Source organism: Coffea arabica, chromosome 11e, assembly GCF_036785885.1.
Source record: "Coffea arabica cultivar ET-39 chromosome 11e, Coffea Arabica ET-39 HiFi, whole genome shotgun sequence".
NCBI lineage: Eukaryota > Viridiplantae > Streptophyta > Magnoliopsida > Gentianales > Rubiaceae > Coffea > Coffea arabica.
Genome location: NC_092331.1, coordinates 45,568,952 through 45,591,695, shown reverse-complemented (window position 1 = coordinate 45,591,695; position 22,744 = coordinate 45,568,952). Strand labels below are relative to the sequence as shown.

The 22,744-nt window shown below is 33.1% G+C and overlaps 1 protein-coding gene across 1 annotated transcript; it reads right to left on the bottom strand.

Annotated features, from left to right (window-relative positions):
• Positions 1–10,229: 10,229 nt before the first annotated feature.
• LOC113718336 (uncharacterized) lies at positions 10,230–21,634 on the bottom strand. Its single transcript, XM_027243247.2, has 8 exons — positions 21,545–21,634; positions 21,274–21,402; positions 20,814–20,940; positions 20,612–20,705; positions 12,020–13,550; positions 11,804–11,914; positions 10,880–11,722; positions 10,230–10,781 (listed from the first exon to the last, which is right to left on the bottom strand). The coding sequence occupies exons 1-8, from the start codon at positions 21,632–21,634 to the stop codon at positions 10,230–10,232; spliced, it is 3,477 nt and encodes a 1,158-aa protein (XP_027099048.2).
• Positions 21,635–22,744: the final 1,110 nt, after the last annotated feature.

Sequence of the window (22,744 nt, the reverse complement as noted above, 5' to 3'; positions counted from 1 at the left end):
CTAAAAAAGAAGATAAAGAATTTTTATTAGACATGATAGAAAAAATAGAAGATCCAATAGCTAAAAAGGAATACTTGGAAAGATTAAAGAGTTTAATCATTCAAGAAGATAAAATGCCAAAAACAATAGAACCTTTTAGTATCTCAAAATTAATAGATAAATATCCAAATATAAACATAATGAAAAAAGAAACTACTAAAGATCTTCAAACAGAAATTAATAATCTCAAAATACAAGTAAAACAATTACAGAAAGAAATTATAGAGTTAAAAACAAAAGATTTAGAAATAGAAGCAAAATTAACATTATTAGAAAATCAAGCTTCAACTTCTAATTCTAAAACAGAAGAAATAAATATATCAGAAAAACCTACAAATGAACTTCAATATATAAATATTATAGAAAGAATGACATTCCAAAAATGGTTTGCTTTAGTAACTATCACAGTAGAAGATTTTAAAGAAACATATGTAGCTCTAATAGATAGTGGAGCTGATACAAGTTGCATTAAAGAAGGAATAATTCCAACTAAATATTGTGAAAAAACAAAAGAAAAATTAATGGCAGCAAATGGAGAAAATTTAGAAGTAACATATAAATTTACAAAAGGATCAATATGTAATAATGAATATTGTATTAGACATAATTTTATAATTGTAAAAAATATAAATTGTGATGTAATATTAGGAACACCCTTTTTAATTCAAATATATCCATTTTTTGTAAGCCATGAAGGAATTTCAATAAATATAATGGGAAAAACAATTATATTTAGATTTCTAACCCCAGTAAAACAAAGAGAATTACAGATATTACAAACCTCCTCTATTTATAAAACAATAAATAGTATTACTAAAGTACAACAACAAATAAATTATATTAAAGAAGAAAAATCTTATTTAAAAATTGAAGAACAATTAAAAGAAGAAAAGATACAAAAAAGAATTTTAGAACTAGAAAAATTATTACAACAAGAAGTATGTGCTGACATTCCTAATGCTTTTTGGGATAGAAAACAACATATGGTTGAGTTACCCTATGAAACAGGATTCAATGAGAAAAATATTCCAACAAAGGCTAGACCTATACAAATGAATTTTGAATTATTAGAATTCTGTAAAAAAGAAATAAAGGCATTAATGGATAAAAAATTAATAACCCATTCTAAATCACCATGGAGTTGTGCTGCATTTTATGTCATTAATCAAGCAGAAAAAGAACGAGGAGTTCCAAGATTAGTAATAAATTACAAACCATTAAATAAAGTATTGCAATGGATTAGATATCCAATTCCTAATAAAAAAGATTTGCTTAATAGATTATTTAAAGCAAAAATATTTTCAAAATTTGATTTAAAATCAGGATATTGGCAAATATTAATAAATCCAAAAGATAGATACAAAACAGCATTTACAACACCCTTTGGACATTATGAATGGAATGTAATGCCATTTGGATTAAAAAATGCACCATCAGAATTTCAAAATATAATGAATGACATCTTTAATCCTTACAGTTTATTTAGTATAGTTTATATTGATGATGTATTAATATTTTCTGAATCATTAGAACAGCATTTTAAACATTTAAATATATTTTTAAAAATAGTTAAGAAAAATGGATTAGTAGTTTCTGCACCAAAAATGAAATTATTCCAAACAAAAATAAGATTTTTAGGACACGATATTTACCAAGGCACAATCAAACCAATTAATAGAGCTTTAGAATTCACTACTAAATTTTCAGATGAAATAAAAGATAAGAATCAATTACAAAGATTTTTAGGATGCTTAAATTATATAGCAGATTTCTTTCCCAAATTAAGACAAGAATGCTCTATATTATTTAATAGATTAAAGAAAAATCCAAAGCCATGGACAGAAGAACATACTCAAAAAATAAGATATTTAAAAGAAAAAATTAAATCTTTACCATGCTTATGTTTACCACATCCTAAAGCGTTCATGATAGTTGAAACAGATGCATCAGAATTAGGATATGTAGGAATATTAAAACAAAAATTAGAAGAGTCAAAAGAGAAGTTAGTTAGATTTCATTCAGGAACTTGGTCTGATCCTCAAAAAAATTATTCAACTATTAAAAAAGAAATTTTATCAATAGTTTTATGTATATCAAAATTTCAAGATGATTTATATAATAAAAAATTTTTAATAAGAATAGATTGTAAATCTGCTAAAGAAATTTTACAAAAAGATGTTCAAAATATAGTTTCAAAGCAAATATTTGCTAGATGGCAAGCTATTTTATCTGTATTTGATTTTGAAATAGAATTTATCAAAGGAGAAAATAATTCTTTACCAGATTTTCTTACTAGAGAATTCCTACAAGGACATGGATCGTGAATTGGTGACTCCAATTGAAGAACGAGAATATACCAATTATTTGAGAGTTCAAAGGGATTCTCCCAAACTCCAAAACAAAGAAAAAGATATCCAATCCAGAGGATATCAATATTTTGCCCAAACCAGCTATGGCAGACAGAGTATTCCAGCTCATCAAATTCCTAAATATGACACTATATACATTCGAAAAAGCCCTTATGCTACTATCACTCCCCAAGAAAGAGCCTTTCTTATTCAAAGAGAGATTCAGAGAAATACCATTCGAATCAAAGTTATGAAAAGAATTGAGAGAAGTGAGGAATTTATTCAGTATCACAGAAAGCAAAATAAACAATTATCTGACCAACTTAAAGATATTGTTTATTAATATTGCAGGATTATGGATTCAAAAGCAGGAAATTCCCGGCCAAAGACTCCTCAAGATTATGAGATGAGTCTTACTCCTGTTACTCAAAACAGATTCCAACTTTTATCAGATTTTCCAGCATTGACTAACAGTCAAGCTGCTTGTACTCCAACTTCTTCTCAAATAAAACCTCTTCAACAGATTCCAAAGACCCCAGAGAAATCCAATGAAAATACTTATTTTACCAAGCCATTTACTCAACATATCACTTTAACCAAATTTCAAGAAGTACCTTTATATTCTACACTCAATCAAATTACCCAGAGAATCTTTCCTCAAAAGTGTTTTTGGCAACCAGATGATCCTTCAAAAAATTTGGATTATTATGAATTAATTCTTACAGATACTCAATCTGTAAAAATATTTCCAATTCCAGACAGAAAAAACCCAAATATGATTAGCCACTCAAAATGCATAATAAAGAAAGTTTGTTCTCCAAATGAATGGACTTCTCTTTATTCTAAAAAATCCTTTTCAGTAAGGTTCATTCCAGATGGATTTACATATCAAGATTATAAAATGGCATGGTATCGTGCTTTCCTTTTTAGACCATTCAATCATTCATGGTTCTTCACGTTCAAAGAAAATTGCAGCAGAGAATTTCCAATTTGGTTCAATCACTAGTGGAAATGGTTTGGCCCACAACCAGAGATACTACCTCCAAATGTGCTTATGGGATTTCAAACGTATCTAAAAAGAGCAAAGGGGGAAGAATATACAAGACCAATTTTATTCCATATGGAGTTCAAAGTCCCGTGGATATTTTGCTGGAGTTTCAAAATTCATCAAGAGCTTGAAAAATCACTTCCAATGTCATTGGTTAGAGAATTCAAAATTAAATGGTGGACAGGGTTCAACCAAGAATTCGGAGATCAAGTAAATGTTATTAGATTCCTAACTACCGGAGATAAACTCAAATGGACTAAACCAACAGCTACTCTAACAACTTTTGTACCCACTACAACAAAGTCTTCACCAACTCCAACCACTACAGCACCAACTCCAACCACTACTCCAATACAGAAAGAAAAAGATACCGAAATGGTATCCGAAACCACTTCAAATGACTTTTTGATGAAAAAGATGATACAAGATCCAAGGCTACTCAAAGAATATCTGGATTATTTACAAAAGACAGATAAGAAAGAAGAAATCGACAAAATTGACGAGTCAGCAGAATCATCCGAATCTACTTTTGATCCATTCGGAGGACCATGCGGACAAGATCCAAACGACTTTTGAGAAAGAAGCCGATCACTTTTGAAAAAGATGTCGGCCACAAATAAAAAGAAGATGAAACTCAAAGGAAGAAGAAATGAAATTCAAATGAGAAAGTCCCGAGCCTCTATAAATAGAAGGAAGATTGCAAACTGAAGGCATCGGCGAATAGAACAGAGAAAAATTTCAGTTTACATCTTATAGTACAAACCTCTTACCTACTCTCACTTACTTCAAACCTACTCTTACCTACTTCAAACAACTGCTGTACTCTAGCTATTGTCAAGCTTATTCAATAAAAGAATCAAGGATTTATTTTGCTCAAAGCTTCAGTTGTCTACTCAATTTCATTGTAAGTCCAAATATTTATGCTTATTACAAGTTTATATTGCCTGGGTAGAAGTGGTATCAGAGCCACACTACGACTGCATATTTAGACTTTGAATTTATTACTTTATTTGAATTACGTTTCTATTTTAATTTGGCTAATTCATGCATTTATGCTTATCTATTTTATTAAACTTTCACTGAAATCGTTGGTAAGACTTGATGCCTTGTAAGACCGTTGGTAAGTCCAGGATAGGATGTTCCAGGTATAGTGCTCGGTTGTTCCAGGTTAAGTAAAAATTTAATTAAATATAAAACATGGCTGCATTTCTTAGACAATTTAAAATAGGATCTAATTCAAAGCAAGCTAATATAGTACAATGTCATGAATATCATATGCCTATAAATAATTCAGATTGGACTATTCCAGAAGAAAAAATAGAACATATTTATAGAATAAGTCCTTTAGATTTCAAAACCGCTTTATCAGTTAATACTCATGAAGAAACGATATCTATTCAAGAAGAATATCAATCAATTCCATTATTAAATCATAGTACAATTCAAAAATATTTAAGTAAAGGATATCGATATATTCATATAGGTTTAATACAAATTGCTGTAAAACCTTTATTCCATCTAGGAGTAGATGCTCCAATATATTTAGCATTAAGAGACACAAGACTCAAACGATATAAAACTTCTTTACTTTCTATGATTCAAACAAATGTTTGTAATGGACCCATATATTTTAACTGTGCTCCAAATTTTTCAATAGATTTAACTGACCCACATATTCTGAATTCTGTAATATTAGATATTCATCTACAAGGAAATGAATTTGAAAAACACACAAAGAATTTTGCAATAATATACAGAATATATTATAGACCTTTATCGTCGCATTTAAATCCTAAATTTATAATGACTCCAACAACTTTTGTACCCACTACAACAAAGTCTTCACCAACTCCAACCACTACAGCACCAAAGTGAGAGTAGGTAAGAGGTTTGTACTATAAGATGTAAACTGAAATTTTTCTCTGATCTATTCGCCGATGCCTTCAGTTTGCAATCTTCCTTCTATTTATAGAGGCTCGGGACTTTCTCATTTGAATTTCATTTCTTCTTCCTTTGAGTTTCATCTTCTTTTTATTTGTGGCCGACATCTTTTTCAAAAGTGATCGGCTCCTTTCTCAAAAGTCGTTTGGATCTTGTCCGCATGGTCCTCCGAATGGATCAAAAGTAGATTCGGATGATTCTGCTGACTCGTCAATTTTGTCGATTTCTTCTTTCTTATCTGTCTTTTGTAAATAATCCAGATATTTTTTGAGTAGCCTTGGATCTTGCATCATCTTTTTCATCAAAAAGTCATTTGAAGTGGCTTCGGATACCATTTCGGTATCTTTTTCTTTCTTTATTGGAGTAGTGGTTGGAGTTGGTGCTGTAGTGGTTGGAGTTGGTGAAGACTTTGTTGTAGTGGGTACAAAAGTTGTTGGAGTAGCTGTTGGTTTAGTCCATTTGAGTTTATCTCCGGTAGTTAGGAATCTAATAACATTTACTTGATCTCCGAATTCTTGGTTGAACCCTGTCCACCATTTAATTTTGAATTTTCTAACCAATGACATTGGAAGTGATTTTTCAAGCTCTTGATGAATTTTGAAACTCCAGCAAAATATCCACGGGACTTTGAACTCCATATGGAATAAAATTGGTCTTGTATATTCTTCCCCCTTTGCTCTCTTTAGATACGTTTGAAATCCCATAAGCACATTTGGAGGTAGTATCTCTGGTTGTGGGCCAAACCATTTCCACCAGTGATTGAATCAAATTGGAAATTCTCTGCTGCAATTTTCTTTGAACGTGAAGAACCATGAATGATTGAATGGTCTAAAAAGGAAAGCACGATACCATGCCATTTTATAATCTTGATATGTAAATCCATCTGGAATGAACCTTACTGAAAAGGATTTTTTAGAATAAAGAGAAGTCCATTCATTTGGAGAACAAACTTTCTTTATTATGCATTTTGAGTGGCTAATCATATTTGGGTTTTTTCTGTCTGGAATTGGAAATATTTCTACAGATTGAGTATCTGTAAGAATTAATTCATAATAATCCAAATTTTTTGAAGGATCATCTGGTTGCCAAAAACACTTTTGAGGAAAGATTCTCTGGGTAATTTGATTGAGTGTAGAATATAAAGGTACTTCTTGAAATTTGGTTAAAGTGATATGTTGAGTAAATGGCTTGGTAAAATAAGTATTTTCATTGGATTTCTCTGGGGTCTTTGGAATCTGTTGAAGAGGTTTTATTTGAGAAGAAGTTGGAGTACAAGCAGCTTGACTGTTAGTCAATGCTGGAAAATCTGATAAAAGTTGGAATCTATTTTGAGTAACAGGAGTAAGACTCATCTCATAATCTTGAGGAGTCTTTGGCCGGGAATTTCCTGCTTTTGAATTCATAATCCTGCAATATTAATAAACAATATCTTTAAGTTGGTCAGATAATTGTTTATTTTGCTTTCTGTGATACTGAATAAATTCCTCACTTCTCTCAATTCTTTTCATAACTTTGATTCGAATGGTATTTCTCTGAATCTCTCTTTGAATAAGAAAGGCTCTTTCTTGGGGAGTGATAGTAGCATAAGGGCTTTTTCGAATGTATATAGTGTCATATTTAGGAATTTGATGAGCTGGAATACTCTGTCTGCCATAGCTGGTTTGGGCAAAATATTGATATCCTCTGGATTGGATATATTTTTCTTTGTTTTGGAGTTTGGGAGAATCCCTTTGAACTCTCAAATAATTGGTATATTCTCGTTCTTCAATTGGAGTCACCAATTCACGATCCATGTCCTTGTAGGAATTCTCTAGTAAGAAAATCTGGTAAAGAATTATTTTCTCCTTTGATAAATTCTATTTCAAAATCAAATACAGATAAAATAGCTTGCTATCTAGCAAATATTTGCTTTGAAACTATATTTTGAACATCTTTTTGTAAAATTTCTTTAGCAGATTTACAATCTATTCTTATTAAAAAAAATTTTATTATATAAATCATCTTGAAATTTTGATATACGTAAAACTATTGATAAAATTTCTTTTTTAATAGTTGAATAATTTTTTTGAGGATCAGACCAAGTTCCTGAATGAAATCTAACTAACTCCTCTTTTGACTCTTCTAATTTTTGTTTTAATATTCCTCTATATCCTAATTCTGATGCATCTGTTTCAACTATCATGAATGCTTTAGGATGTGGTAAACATAAGCATGGTAAAGATTTAATTTTTTCTTTTAAATATCTTATTTTTTGAGTATGTTCTTCTGTCCATGGCATTGGATTTTTCTTTAATCTATTGAATAATATAGAGCATTCTTGTCTTAATTTGGGAAAGAAATCTGCTATATAATTTAAGCATCCTAAAAATCTTTGTAATTGATTCTTCTCTTTTATTTCATCTGGAAATTTAGTAGTGAATTCTAAAGCTCTATTAATTGGTTTGATTGTGCCTTGGTAATTATCGTGTCCTAAAAATCTTATTTTTGTTTGGAATAATTTCATTTTTGGTGCAGAAACTACTAATCCATTTTTCTTAACTATTTTTAAAAATATATTTAAATGTTTAAAATGCTGTTCTAATGATTCAGAAAATATTAATACATCATCAATATAAACTATACTAAATAAACTGTAAGGATTAAAGATGTCATTCATTATATTTTGAAATTCTGATGGTGCATTTTTTAATCCAAATGGCATTACATTCCATTCATAATGTCCAAAGGGTGTTGTAAATGCTGTTTTGTATCTATCTTTTGGATTTATTAATATTTGCCAATATCCTGATTTTAAATCAAATTTTGAAAATATTTTTGCTTTAAATAATCTATTAAGCAAATCTTTTTTATTTGGAATTGAATATCTAATCCATTGCAATACTTTATTTAATGGTTTGTAATTTATTACTAATCTTGGAACTCCTCGTTCTTTTTCTGCTTGATTCATGACATAAAATGCAGCACAACTCCATGGTGATTTAGAATGGGTTATTAATTTTTTATCCATTAATGCCTTTATTTCTTTTTTACAGAATTCTAATAATTCAAAATGCATTTGTATAGGTCTAGCCTTTGTTGGAATATTTTTCTCATTGAATCCTGTTTCATAGGGTAACTCAACCATATGTTGTTTTCTATCCCAAAAAGCATTAGGAATGTCAGCACATACTTCTTGTTGTAATAATTTTTCTAGTTCTAAAATTCTTTTTTGTATCTTTTCTTCTTTTAATTGTTCTTCAATTTTTAAATAAGATTTTTCTTCTTTAATATAATTTATTTGTTGTTGTACTTTAGTAATACTATTTATTGTTTTATAAATAGAGGAGGTTTGTAATATCTGTAATTCTCTTTGTTTTACTGGGGTTAGAAATCTAAATATAATTGTTTTTACCATTATATTTATTGAAATTCCTTCATGGCTTACAAAAAATGGATATATTTGAATTAAAAAGGGTGTTCCTAATATTACATCACAATTTATATTTTTTACAATTATAAAATTATGTCTAATACAATATTCATTATTACATATTGATCCTTTTGTAAATTTATATGTTACTTCTAAATTTTCTCCATTTGCTGCCATTAATTTTTCTTTTGTTTTTTCACAATATTTAGTTGGAATTATTCCTTCTTTAATGCAACTTGTATCAGCTCCACTATCTATTAGAGCTACATATGTTTCTTTAAAATCTTCTACTGTGATAGTTACTAAAGCAAACCATTTTTGGAATGTCATTCTTTCTATAATATTTATATATTGAAGTTCATTTGTAGGTTTTTCTGATATATTTATTTCTTCTGTTTTAGAATTAGAAGTTGAAGGTTGATTTTCTAATAATGTTAATTTTGCTTCTATATCTAAATCTTTTGTTTTTAACTCTATAATTTCTTTCTGTAATTGTTTTACTTGTATTTTGAGATTATTAATTTCTGTTTGAAGATCTTTAGTAGTTTCTTTTTTCATTATGTTTATATTTGGATATTTATCTATTAATTTTGAGATACTAAAAGGTTCTATTATTTTTGGCATTTTATCTTCTTGAATGATTAAACTCTTTAATCTTTCCAAGTATTCCTTTTTAGCTATTGGATCTTCTATTTTTTCTATCATGTCTAATAAAAATTCTTTATCTTCTTTTTTAGTTATAACATTTATATATTTTGGAGTGCAATTACAATTTTCTTCATTATCTGAACTAGATATATCATTATAATAATCTTCTTCAGAACTTTGATTTTTTTCATTTATTAATAAATTAATTAATTTATTTTTAATTTCTTCTTCATCTGCACATATTTCTGTAATTTTTTCTTTTAATTTACATTTGTTTGCTTTATGACCTATTTTTCCACATTTATAACAAACAATTTTTCTTTTAATAAACTTTCTCTTTCTTTCTCTTTCTTTCTCTTTCTTTCTGGTCTTTCTAGTTTATCTTCTTTAGGTCTTTTGTATTTTAATTTTTTATTATATTTTTTAACTTTCTTTTTGTATGCTGATGGTGATTTAATTCTTTTAATTCCAAATGCATCACAAAATGATCATACTTCCTTTGTTTTAGAACCATATTTTATTTGTAATCTTAATTCGGAACATAACATTAATCCTTCTTTTTTAACAAATGCAAATAATTGTCCAAAAGTAATATTCTCAAATGAAATAACATCTGTTCCCATTTCTTTTTGCAAACTATCCATTATTCTTTGTGAAAATAAACTTGGTAATCCTGTTATGAATCTTTCTTTCCCAAATGAAGCATTACAATCTGGTCTTCTTTTTTTTTTTTTTTTAATTGAATATGATCTTTATTGGCAATGAAAAGAGAAAATACACAGACCGTGTGACTAACCTATCCTGAGACCGTACAGACTCTCACATACGGAGTTGACAGCCTATCTAACTGCAAAAGAGTCCGAACTTTAGAAGGGAGAGCTATTTCACTCAAGAAGCGGGCATCCGCTCGTAGATCCGACGAGGCCAACGCGTCGGCAACCGCATTTGCTTCTCTGAACGTGTGAACCAACGACACCCCCAATTTTGCCACCAAGCTCCGAATATGCCTAATCGTGTTACATAACGGCCAGGAAGACGTCATCTTAGAGGACACGAGATGCACTAAAGTACTAGAATCCACTTCCGCTATGACCCCCGTGAGATTGCTATCCTGGCAATAACGAAGACCCTCCAGCAAAGCCAACGCCTCTGAGGAGAGAGCGTCTTTCTCTCCAAACTCCTTATAAAATGCAAACACTAAATTACCCTCAGCCGAGCGCACCACCCCTCCACCACTTGAACGCCCGCGTACCACACTAGCATCAGTGTTGAGTTTCACCGCCTGCCCTGTAGGTTTTGCCCAAGGAAAGGCACGAAGCTGTACCAATTTTCCCTTGACCTTACCGAACTTCACCCAGTCACAATCTGTGTCCCCTTTGAAAAACTCGAACTTGAGCAGCCCCCCCTGCCCAACTGCTCGACAAATGCGCACACCTGGTCGATTACCTGATCTGACGACATACTCACCCCCTCAAAGCGGGCCTTGTTACGGCCCTTCCAAATAAACCACAAGATTAAAAGAGGGAGAATGACACGAATATGATTCTGTGAGACAAACCGGTGAGACAAGAGCCAACATGATAGTCTCGATGCCACCCCACTCCCCTGGACTACCAGCCCAAAGCGGCAGGAGAAGTGCCGCCAGACCCTGCTCGCTAAAGGTCCCGAGACAAAAAGATGGTGTCCCGTTTCTGGAGCGAGGCCACAACAGTAACACTTTGACCTCAATCCTCTCCCTTGAAGGAGATCATCCAAGGGGAGCCAACCACGCAACAACCTCCACGCCAAGAAGGATACCTTCAGGGGGACCACCGAGCTCCAGACCAATGAATCAACAACCGATCGATTGTGCGTTGAGCGAAGAACGTCCCAAGCTGAAGATACAGTAAAGCTCCCCGAAGGTGACGCCGCCCAAATCATCTGGTCTTGCATATTGGGGAATATTCGCAGCTCCATGACCTTCGACACTAAGTGCCCCAGAAGAAGCCGTCTGAGCCACTGCTCATCCCAACCATCAGAAAGAAAAAATTCCCCTACCAACCTGTGAGACTTAGGGCCTGGCACCAAGCTAGCGAGCGGAACATCAGTGCACCACCTGTCCTGCCAGAAGTCAACTAAGCCCTCCCCCAGACACCACCGGATATTCCCCTCCGCAAACCCCCTCACCTCTACCAACCGGCGCCAAAATGGGGACGGGCGGTCAACTGAAACTAGAAGAGGATGCCCCCCTCTGACATACTTGACGTGCATGAACTCTGCCCAAATGGACGCCCGTTCCCGCAACTTCCACTAGAGCTTACAAGAGAAAGCCTTTGTGACGTCCTCAAAGGAGCGAAACCCCAGGCCCCCTTCCTCGACCGGACGGCAAACCTTATCCCACGCCGCCCAGTGGGTCCGTTTGCTATCAATAGAGGTATCCCACAAAAAAGCATTGCACACTCGGCCTAAACGCAGCAGCACCGCCTTCGGGGGTTGGAGCACCTGGAGTAAGTAGACTGGAAGGGAACACAGGACACTTCATAAAAGGACCATCTTCCCCCCCATAGATAGCATCTTTGAGCTCCAATGGTATAGCTTTTGGCGAACCTTGCCCAGTAACGCATCAAACGCTGCACATGTAACCCTGCCGCGAATCAGCGGCACCCCTAGATACCTGAACGGAAACCCCTGGCACTGGTACCCTAGGGTCGTGCTAACAAGGGTCCGCTGGGTGTCCGTCACCCTGGCCGATGCGTAAAAGGCACTCTTAGCAATATTCACCTTCTGGCCAGAACAACTTTGGTAGAGCTGCAAAAAATCCTTAAGGGACACCAACGCGTCCTGCGAGCACCGAGTAAAGATGATCATATCATCCGCAAAGGCTAAATACGGCACTTTCGACCCAGCAGATACAAAGTATCTACTGTCCTTGGAATCAAAAAGCCTTTGCAGCCCTCTCCCAAGAAAATCCGCCACGAATAAGAAGAGCACAGGAGAAAGAGGGTCACCCTGTCGCACCCCCTGATATGACTTCACAAAGCCCGTTGGTTCCCCATTAACTAGGATCGAGAACCAAGTGTTAGAAAACGTTCGAAAGAGCAAATCCACTACTACCTCTTCAAACCCATACTGCCTGAGCAAAAAAAGTAAAAACGACCAGTCAACCCGATCATATGCCTTCTCCATGTCGAGCTTCAAAATCAAATTCGGGTCAATCAACCTCCTATCCAAGTCTAAAATCAGCTCCTGGGCCAATAGAACATTGTCCACTATCCCACGCCCTGGAACAAACCCTGTTTGCCATGGTGAAATGAGCTTCGGGAGGAGCTTACTGATCCTGACCGCCAATATCTTAGACACAACCTTAGAACTTACATTACAAAGACTAAGAGGCCGAAACTCCCGCCAGTGGGATGCACCGTCCACCTTTGGGATGAGCACCACCATAGAATGTGACCAGCTCCTGGGTTGCTCCATACCCTGAAAGAAGTCCTGGATAGCCATAAGCAAGTCATCCTTAACCATGTCCCAGCAGCTTTGAAAAAATCCTGCTCCAAACCCATCCGGACCCGGAGCGCTCTGGGTGTCCATTCCAAACACTACCTCATGGATTTCCTCCATCGTAGGAAGCTGTTTCATGATCTCGTTATCCTCCTGGGTGACTCTAGGAACCTCAAAAGGCAGCTCAGTGAGGGGCTGCACCTGGCGGTTGGATGCAAACAAGTCCGAAAAATAGGATATCGCTGAGTTCTTAATCTCCTGCAGGTCTTCGTGCCATCCCCCCTCCTCTTTCCTAATACGGGAAATGAAATTCGAGTTTCGACGCTGACGGACCCAAGAGTGAAAAAATGCAGTATTAGCATCCCCCGCCTGTAACCATTTAATACCTGCCTTCTGATGCCAAAACTCACACTCTATAGAAAGTGCCCGATTGTATCTCGCTCTGGCCTCATGAAGATGAATCTTTGACTCCTCACTTCTAACCAAATCGTACTCCGCCTCCGTCTGTTTTAGCTCCTGTTCCGCCTCCGCCACCTTAGAAGAAACATTACCAAACACAACACGGTTCCATTGCTTCAATGCATCTCGCACTGCTTTGAGCTTGTTGTACCATCCCCATGCCAGAGAATCTGGTCTTCTTAATACATTTGTTAAGAACATATCTTTATACCATCTAAAGTCTGTTAATGTAGGACATCTTAAATTTGTTAAAAATGTTTTATTTGAATTTAATTCTTCTTTTGGATTTCCTATGAAATACATTACTATTGTTACTATTAGGAATTCTGCAGCATCTGATTGTATTTGAATATTTCCTTGATCATCTTCAATTTCTTGGGTATGTTCTAATATTGATAATTTATCTTGTAATGTTAGAGCATTATCCCACCAATTTTTTAATTGTCCAGTGAATCCTGAAACTAATAATGTTGCAATATTTCTCTCTTGAATATTTTTAATTTTATAAGCAAGTCTAGCCATTCCCATTTCTTGCAAATTATTTAATACTTCATATTCAGCTTTGCCATCTATATTCCATTCATAAATTGAATCTCCATCATATTTAGTGGTACGAAATTTTGATCTTTCTTCGTATTGAATATCTGGAGGACTAGGTCTTGGATAATAGTTTTTTGTACTTATCATTTTCCAATTTTTATTGGTATTATTATTTATCCTTTGTCTCCTTATTCTATTTAATTGATTATCGCCTTCTTCTTCAAATTGAGTTTCTATGGGTACTAATATATTTTCTTCTATATCTGAATTTATTAATTCTTCACTTGAACTTTCTAATTCCTCAGTTGAATTTTCTTCTATAATCTGGTCCATAGTATTAATTTTAGGGGTTTGAGGCTTGGATAAAGTCTGTAATGATTGTGATATTCTATTTAATATATTATCTGTAGTATTTATTTTTTGAGTATTAATATTTTGGATTAACTCTTGTTCTTTTTCTCTTGTCAAACTTCTAGGTTGGAAATGTGGTGCTGAAATATCATTTGGAAACTTTAAATCTGGTTTCTTTAATGTATCTAGTTTTGTATTTAATATTTCCATATGTTGAGATATTGTATGAAGAATTTGATTTGTATAATTATTTTGTTGATATACTTTTTTAATATCTTCTAAATTTAGTGTATTATTTGTGCTTGATTCAGCTTCCCTACCCTTTTTAAAAGGTGAGGCTATTACTTCTCCTTGTCCTATATTTATTTTTACTTCTTGTAATGGAGGATGTATTGAGGTTATAATTTGATCGTCTTTTAACTTCCATTTTTTATATAAATTAGTTTGAACATTTATTTGAGATGTATTATATATATCATGTATTCCTAATTTTGACATATAAAATGTTAGCCATGTAAAGAAAGGGAAATCAAATTTTTGTTTATCTAATTCATTTTTCCATTCTATTATTAATTTATTCTTGTATTCAGATCCTAATTGGAAAAACCAAATTCTTTTTTCTGTATTTTCTTCATCTTCAAAATCTTCTTGTAAATATTTATGATTTATTTTATAAGGTTTACTTATAACATTTATTTCTCCTCTCATTTGTGAATGTGTTGGAGAATATTCTGTTTGCTTTTGATTTTGATTTATTACTTCTGGAACTGGGGTTTTATATTTAAAGGTTGAAGTATTTTCTATGGGAAAATTTATTTCAGTGGATTCATAATTTGAATGTCTAGCTGGTAACCATGAGTAACTTGAACAAGGTCTTTCCCTTAATGAAGCAAATCTTATTAAAGTATTTCCATCAGGTTTTTCTATAATATCTTCTGCAGTAGTTTGTTCAATAGTTCTTGCTATTTATGGATTTTTTATTTCAAATTCACTTGGTATAGTTATTTCATTCCATTTTAATCTTTTCGGTGTATAAGTTGTAGGTCTATCTGCGTCTACTTGTAATAAAGTTGTCGCTTCCTTAAGTGTTGGGGTCATTATAAATTTAGGATTTAAATGCGACGATAAAGGTCTATAATATATTCTGTATATTATTGCAAAATTCTTTGTGTGTTTTTCAAATTCATTTCCTTGTAGATGAATATCTAATATTACAGAATTCAGAATATGTGGATCGGTTAAATCTATTGAAAAATTTGGAGCACAGTTAAAATATATGGGTCCATTACAAACATTTGTTTGAATCATAGAAAATAAAGAAGTTTTATATCGTTTGAGTCTTGTGTCTCTTAATGCTAAATATATTGGAGCATCTACTCTTAGATGGAATAAAGGTTTTACAGCAATTTGTATTAAACCTATATGAATATATCGATATCCTTTACTTAAATATTTTTGAATTGTACTATGATTTAATAATGGAATTGATTGATATTCTTCTTGAATAGATATCGTTTCTTCATGAGTTTTAACTGATAAAGCGGTTTTGAAATCTAAAGGGCCTATTCTATAAATATGTTCTATTTTTTCTTCTGGAATAGTCCAATCTGAATTATTTATAGGCATATGATATTCATGACTTTGTACTATATTAGCTTGCTTTGAATTAGATCCTATTTTAAATTGTCTAAGAAATGCAGTCGTAGTGTGGCTCTGATACCACTTCTACCCAGGCAATATAAACTTGTAATAAGCATAAATATTTGGACTTACAATGAAATTGAGTAGACAACGGAAGCTTTGAGCAAAATAAATCCTTGATTCTTTTATTGAATAAGCTTGATAATAGCTAGAGTACAGCAGTTGTTTGAAGTAGGTAAGAGTAGGTTTGAAGTAAGTGAGAGTAGGTAAGAGGTTTGTACTGTAAGATGTAAACTGAAATTTTTCTCTGATCTATTCGCCGATGCCTTCAGTTTGCAATCTTCCTTCTATTTATACAGGCTCGGGACTTTCTCATTTGAATTTCATTTCTTCTTCCTTTGAGTTTCATCTTCTTTTTATTTGTGGCCGACATCTTTTTCAAAAGTGATCGGCTCCTTTCTCAAAAGTCGTTTGGATCTTGTCCGCATGGTCCTCCGAATGGATCAAAAGTAGATTCGGATGATTCTGCTGACTCGTCAATTTTGTCGATTTCTTCTTTCTTATCTGTCTTTTGTAAATAATCCAGATATTCTTTGAGTAGCCTTGGATCTTGCATCATCTTTTTCATCAAAAAGTCATTTGAAGTGGCTTCGGATACCATTTCGGTATCTTTTTCTTTCTTTATTGGAGTAGTGGTTGGAGTTGGTGCTGTAGTGGTTGGAGTTGGTGAAGACTTTGTTGTAGTGGGTACAAAAGTTATTGGAGTAGCTGTTGGTTTAGTCCATTTGAGTTTATCTCCGGTAGTTAGGAATCTAATAACATTTACTTGATCTCCGAATTCTTGGTTGAACCCTGTCCACCATTTAATTTTGAATTTTCTAACCAATGACATTGGAAGTGGTTTTTCAAGCTCTTGATGAATTTTGAAACTCCAGCAAAATATCCACGGGACTTTGAACTCTATATGGAATAAATTGGTGACTCCAATTGAAGAACGAGAATATACCAATTATTTGAGAGTTCAAAGGGATTCTCCCAAACTCCAAAACAAAGAAAAAGATATCCAATCCAGAGGATATCAATATTTTGCCCAAACCAGCTATGGCAGACAGAGTATTCCAGCTCATCAAATTCCTAAATATGACACTATAGACATTCGAAAAAGCCCTTATGCTACTATCACTCCCCAAGAAAGAGCCTTTCTTATTCAAAGAGAGATTCAGAGAAATACCATTCGAATCAAAGTTATGAAAAGAATTGAGAGAAGTGAGGAATTTATTCAGTATCACAGAAAGCAAAATAAACAATTATCTGACCAACTTAAAGATATTGTTTATTAATATTGCAGGATTATGGATTCAAAAGCAGGAAATTCCCGGCCAAAGACTCCTCAAGATTATGAGATGAGTCTTACTCCTGTTACTCAAAACAGATTCCAACTTTTATCAGATTTTCCAGCATTGACTTACAGTCAAGCTGCTTGTACTCCAACTTCTTCTCAAATAAAACCTCTTCAACAGATTCCAAAGACCCCAGAGAAATCCAATGAAAATACTTATTTTACCAAGCCATTTACTCAACATATCACTTTAACCAAATTTAAAGAAGTACCTTTATATTCTACACTCAATCAAATTACCCAGAGAATCTTTCCTCAAAAGTGTTTTTGGCAACCAGATGATCCTTCAAAAAATTTGGATTATTATGAATTAATTCTTACAGATACTCAATCTGTAGAAATATTTTCAATTCCAGACAGAAAAAACCCAAATATGATTAGCCACTCAAAATGCATAATAAAGAAAGTTTGTTCTCCAAATGAATGGACTTCTCTTTATTCTAAAAAATCCTTTTCAGTAAGGTTCATTCCAGATGGATTTACATATCAAGATTATAAAATGACATGGTATCGTGCTTTCCTTTTTAGACCATTCAATTATTCATGGTTCTTCACGTTCAAAGAAAATTGCAGCAGAGAATTTTCAATTTGGTTCAATCACTGGTGGAAATGGTTTGGCCCACAACCAGAGATACTACATCCAAATGTGCTTATGGGATTTCAAACGTATCTAAAAAGAGCAAAGGGGGAAGAATATACAAGACCAATTTTATTCCATATGGAGTTCAAAGTCCCGTGGATATTTTGCTGGAGTTTCAAAATTCATCAAGAGCTTGAAAAACCACTTCCAATGTCATTGGTTAGAGAATTCAAAATTAAATGGTGGATAGGGTTCAACCAAGAATTCGGAGATCAAGTAAATGTTATTAGATTCCTAACTACCGGAGATAAACTCAAATGGACTAAACCAACAGCTACTCCAACAACTTTTGTACCCACTACAACAAAGTCTTCACCAACTCCAACCACTACAGCACCAACTCCAACCACTACTCCAATAAAGAAAGAAAAAGATACCGAAATGGTATCCGAAGCCACTTCAAATGACTTTTTGATGAAAAAGATGATGCAAGATCCAAGGCTACTCAAAGAATATCTGGATTATTTACAAAAGACAGATAAGAAAGAAGAAATCGACAAAATTGACGAGTCAGCAGAATCATCCGAATCTACTTTTGATCCATTCGGAGGACCTTGCGGACAAGATCCAAACGACTTTTGAGAAAGGAGCCGATCACTTTTGAAAAAGATGTCGGCCACAAATAAAAAGAAGATGAAACTCAAAGGAAGAAGAAATGAAATTCAAATGAGAAAGTCCCGAGCCTGTATAAATAGAAGGAAAATTGCAAACTGAAGGCATCGGCGAATAGATCAGAGAAAAATTTCAGTTTACATCTTATAGTACAAACCTCTTACCTACTCTCACTTACTTCAAACTTACTCTTACCTACTTCAAACAACTGCTGTACTCTAGCTATTGTCAAGCTTATTCAATAAAAGAATCAAGGATTTATTTTGCTCAAAGCTTCCGTTGTCTACTCAATTTCATTGTAAGTCCAAATATTTATGCTTATTACAAATTTATATTGCCTGGGTAGAAGTGGTATCAGAGCCACACTACGACTGCATATTTAGACTTTGAATTTATTACTTTATTTGAATTACGTTTCTATTTTAATTTGGCTAATTCATGCATTTATGCTTATCTATTTTATTAAACTTTTACTGAAATCGTTGGTAAGACTTGATGCCTTGTAAGACCGTTGGTAAGTCCAGGATAGGATGTTCCAGGCATAGTGCTCGGTTGTTCCAAGTGAAGTAAAAATTTAATTAAATATAAAACATGGCTGCATTTCTTAGACAATTTAAAATAGGATCTAATTCAAAGCAAGCTAATATAGTACAATGTCATGAATATCATATGCCTATAAATAATTCAGATTGGACTATTCCAGAAGAAAAAATAGAACATATTTATAGAATAGGCCCTTTAGATTTCAAAACCGCTTTATCAGTTAAAACTCATGAAGAAACGATATCTATTCAAGAAGAATATCAATCAATTCCATTATTAAATCATAGTACAATTCAAAAATATTTAAGTAAAGGATATCGATATATTCATATAGGTTTAATACAAATTGCTGTAAAACCTTTATTCCATCTAGGAGTAGATGCTCCAATATATTTAGCATTAAGAGACACAAGACTCAAACGATATAAAACTTCTTTACTTTCTATGATTCAAACAAATGTTTGTAATGGACCCATATATTTTAACTGTGCTCCAAATTTTTCAATAGATTTAACTGACCCACATATTCTGAATTCTGTAATATTAGATATTCATCTACAAGGAAATGAATTTGAAAAACACACAAAGAATTTTGCAATAATATACAGAATATATTATAGACCTTTATCGTCGCATTTAAATCCTAAATTTATAATGACCCCAACACTTAAGGAAGAGACAACTTTATTACAAGTAGACGCAGATAGACCTACAACTTATACACCGAAAAGATTAAAATGGAATGAAATAACTATACCAAGTGAATTTGAAATAAAAAATCCACAAATAGCAAGAAATATTGAACAAACTACTGCATAAGATATTATAGAAAAACCTGATGGAAATACTTTAATAAAATTTGCTTCATTAAGGGAAAGACCTAGTTCAAGTTACTCATGGTTACCAGCTAGACATTCAAATTATGAATCCACTGAAATAAATTTTCCCATACAAAATACTTCAACCTTTAAATATAAAACCTCAGTTCCAGAAGTAATAAATCAAAATCAAAATCAAACAGAATATTCTCCAACACATTCACAAATGAGAGGAGAAATAAATGTTATAAGTAAACCTTATAAAATAAATCATAAATAAATCATAAATATTTACAAGAAGATTTTGAAGATGAAGAAAATACATCTTTAAAGTCCATATGGAGTTTTCATTTTAAAAAAAAACCAAATATGATTAGCCACTCAAAATGCATAATAAAGAAAGTTTGTTCTCCAAATGAATGGACTTCTCTTTATTCTAAAAAATCCTTTTCAGTAAGGTTCATTCCAGATGGATTTACATATCAAGATTATAAAATGGCATGGTATCGTGCTTTCCTTTTTAGACCATTCAATCATTCATGGTTCTTCACGTTCAAAGAAAATTGCAGCAGAGAATTTCCAATTTGGTTCAATCACTGGTGGAAATGGTTTGGCCCACAACCAGAGATACTACCTCCAAATGTGTTTATGGGATTTCAAACGTATCTAAAAAGAGCAAAGGGGGAAGAATATACAAGACCCCATTCAGGTCCAGAATTAGGAGTTTGCTATTTGATGCCTTTCGAGAAGCAGCTCGGGTTATCCTAACAAGTGGCCTTTCAGTTTGCACTGAAAAAAAAAAGAATGTTACATAAAGCATTCCTTTAACATTGACTAGTGGATGATAATATTAAAACAAAATGTACCATGTACCATGTCCTGTTTCTACATCCATACCTCCTTGGACCTCAGTCTCCTTTCCCAATTTATTCTCATTCAAAAAGGAAGCATAATTGAAGGGGTCGGCCAGTTTACTCATTGCAATCTCCAAGGCCATAAACTTCCTAGCAATCCTAGCATGAGTCTGATATACAAATATTAGTTGGATGCAATAAACTAGCATGAGTCTGACAACAAGCATTTGTGTACTTACTGATTTAGTAATGTTGGGTGCGCGTCCCATTGCCCAACATTGTATAAATTTCAATGTATAAACACCACAACTTGATGTATCCTTCTGTCGTGAATTATGATTTACAAGATAAAAAGTCCAGCTCCAATCCTTATTCAAGAATTTATTCAAAATTCATACCTAAGCCTCAAAAAAAAAAAAACCAAGGGAAAAAAGGTCATCTTACTATATTTCATATTAATATAAGCTGTAATTTAATATAAGCTGTAATTTTTCTTGTAATACCAGAAGATGTATTATTCCATCATAGAATGTTGTGTCATTTTGCAGAGGATCAACAATGTAGATTTCTTTTTCCGTGACATGAACGATCATCGGAAACCAATGTGATTTATGAAGTATGGCGAAGAAAATCTGCAATATAAGACAATAAACACTATCCAATAAAAAAATTATCCTATCTTATAATAACCATGAAATGAGTACACAGATGTAAATTAAAATAATTGCTGCCTTTTACTTTATAGATGACAAAACAATGAAAGTTATTGTATACCTTTTCAGCATTTTTCATTAATTCCTCCAGCTTTTCAAGATGGAAAGCCTTCACAAGGCTTTCTTTTATGGATGGAAATTCTATGACCATATAGTGCTGCAATGAAATGAATGACAAGCACGAGTCAAATATAAATTTTGCGATTCAGAAAACTATATGTCACATTGTTGATCCTCTGCAAAATGACACAACATTCTATGATGGAATAATGCATCTTCTGGTATTACAAGAGAAATTACAGCTTATATTAAATTACAGCTTATATTAATATGAAATATAGTAAGATGACCTTTTTTCCCTTGATTTTTTTTTTTTTTGGGCTTAGGTATGGATTTTGAATAAATTCTTGAATAAGGATTGGAGCTGGACTTTTTATCTTGTAAATCATAATTCACGACAGAAGGATGCATCAAGTTGTGGTGTTTATACATTGAAATTTATACAATGTTGGGCAATGGGACGCACACCCAACATTACTAAATCAGTAAGTACACAAATGCTTGTTGTCAGACTCATGCTAGTTTATTGCATCCAACTAATATTTGTATATCAGACTCATGCTAGGATTGCTAGGAAGTTTATGGCCTTGGAGATTGCAATGAGTAAACTGGCAGACCCCTTCAATTATGCTTCCTTTTTGAATGAGAATAAATTGGGAAAGGAGACTGAGGTCCAAGGAGGTATGGATGTAGAAACAGGACATGGTACATGGTACATTTTGTCTTAATATTATCATCCACTAGTCAATGTTAAAGGAATGCTTTATGTAACATTCTTTTTTTTTTTCAGTGCAAACTGAAAGGCCACTTGCTAGGATAACTCGAGCTGCTTCTCGAAAGGCTTCAAATAGCAAACTCCTAATTCTGGACCTGAATGGGGTGATTTTAGCCAAGAATTCCAATGACAGATATGACTTTAAATTCAGGCCATATACCCATGAATTTTTGAAATTCTGCTTCTCATGTTTTAATGTGGCAATTTGGTCATCAAAACAATGGTATGTGTCGACCTATATTTTAGTTAATTGATTTATATGTTACACCTTCTTTTTTTTTCCCCCTTATTTTTCTGCAATTCTTCTTTTTTCCCAGGCATAATGTTCAACGTGTAATAAAAAATCTGCCACATTTTAAATGGGAGTTTGTTTGGGTGAGACTTCATTTGTCATTATCAGAATTTGTAGAATCAGTCTCTTAGCAA

Bases quoted from the DNA above. Each gene is read 5' to 3' on its own strand.
- LOC113718336 (XM_027243247.2), bottom strand. From the start codon at position 21,634: ATGGTCATAGAATTTCCATCCATAAAAGAAAGCCTTGTGAAGGCTTTC. The intron at 21,403-21,544 runs GTATACAATAAC...CTTATATTGCAG, and splicing joins TAATGAAAAATGCTGAAAAG to ATTTTCTTCGCCATACTTCA. The intron at 10,782-10,879 runs GTAATCGACCAG...GACTGGGTGAAG, and splicing joins TGAGTATGTCGTCAGATCAG to TTCGGTAAGGTCAAGGGAAA.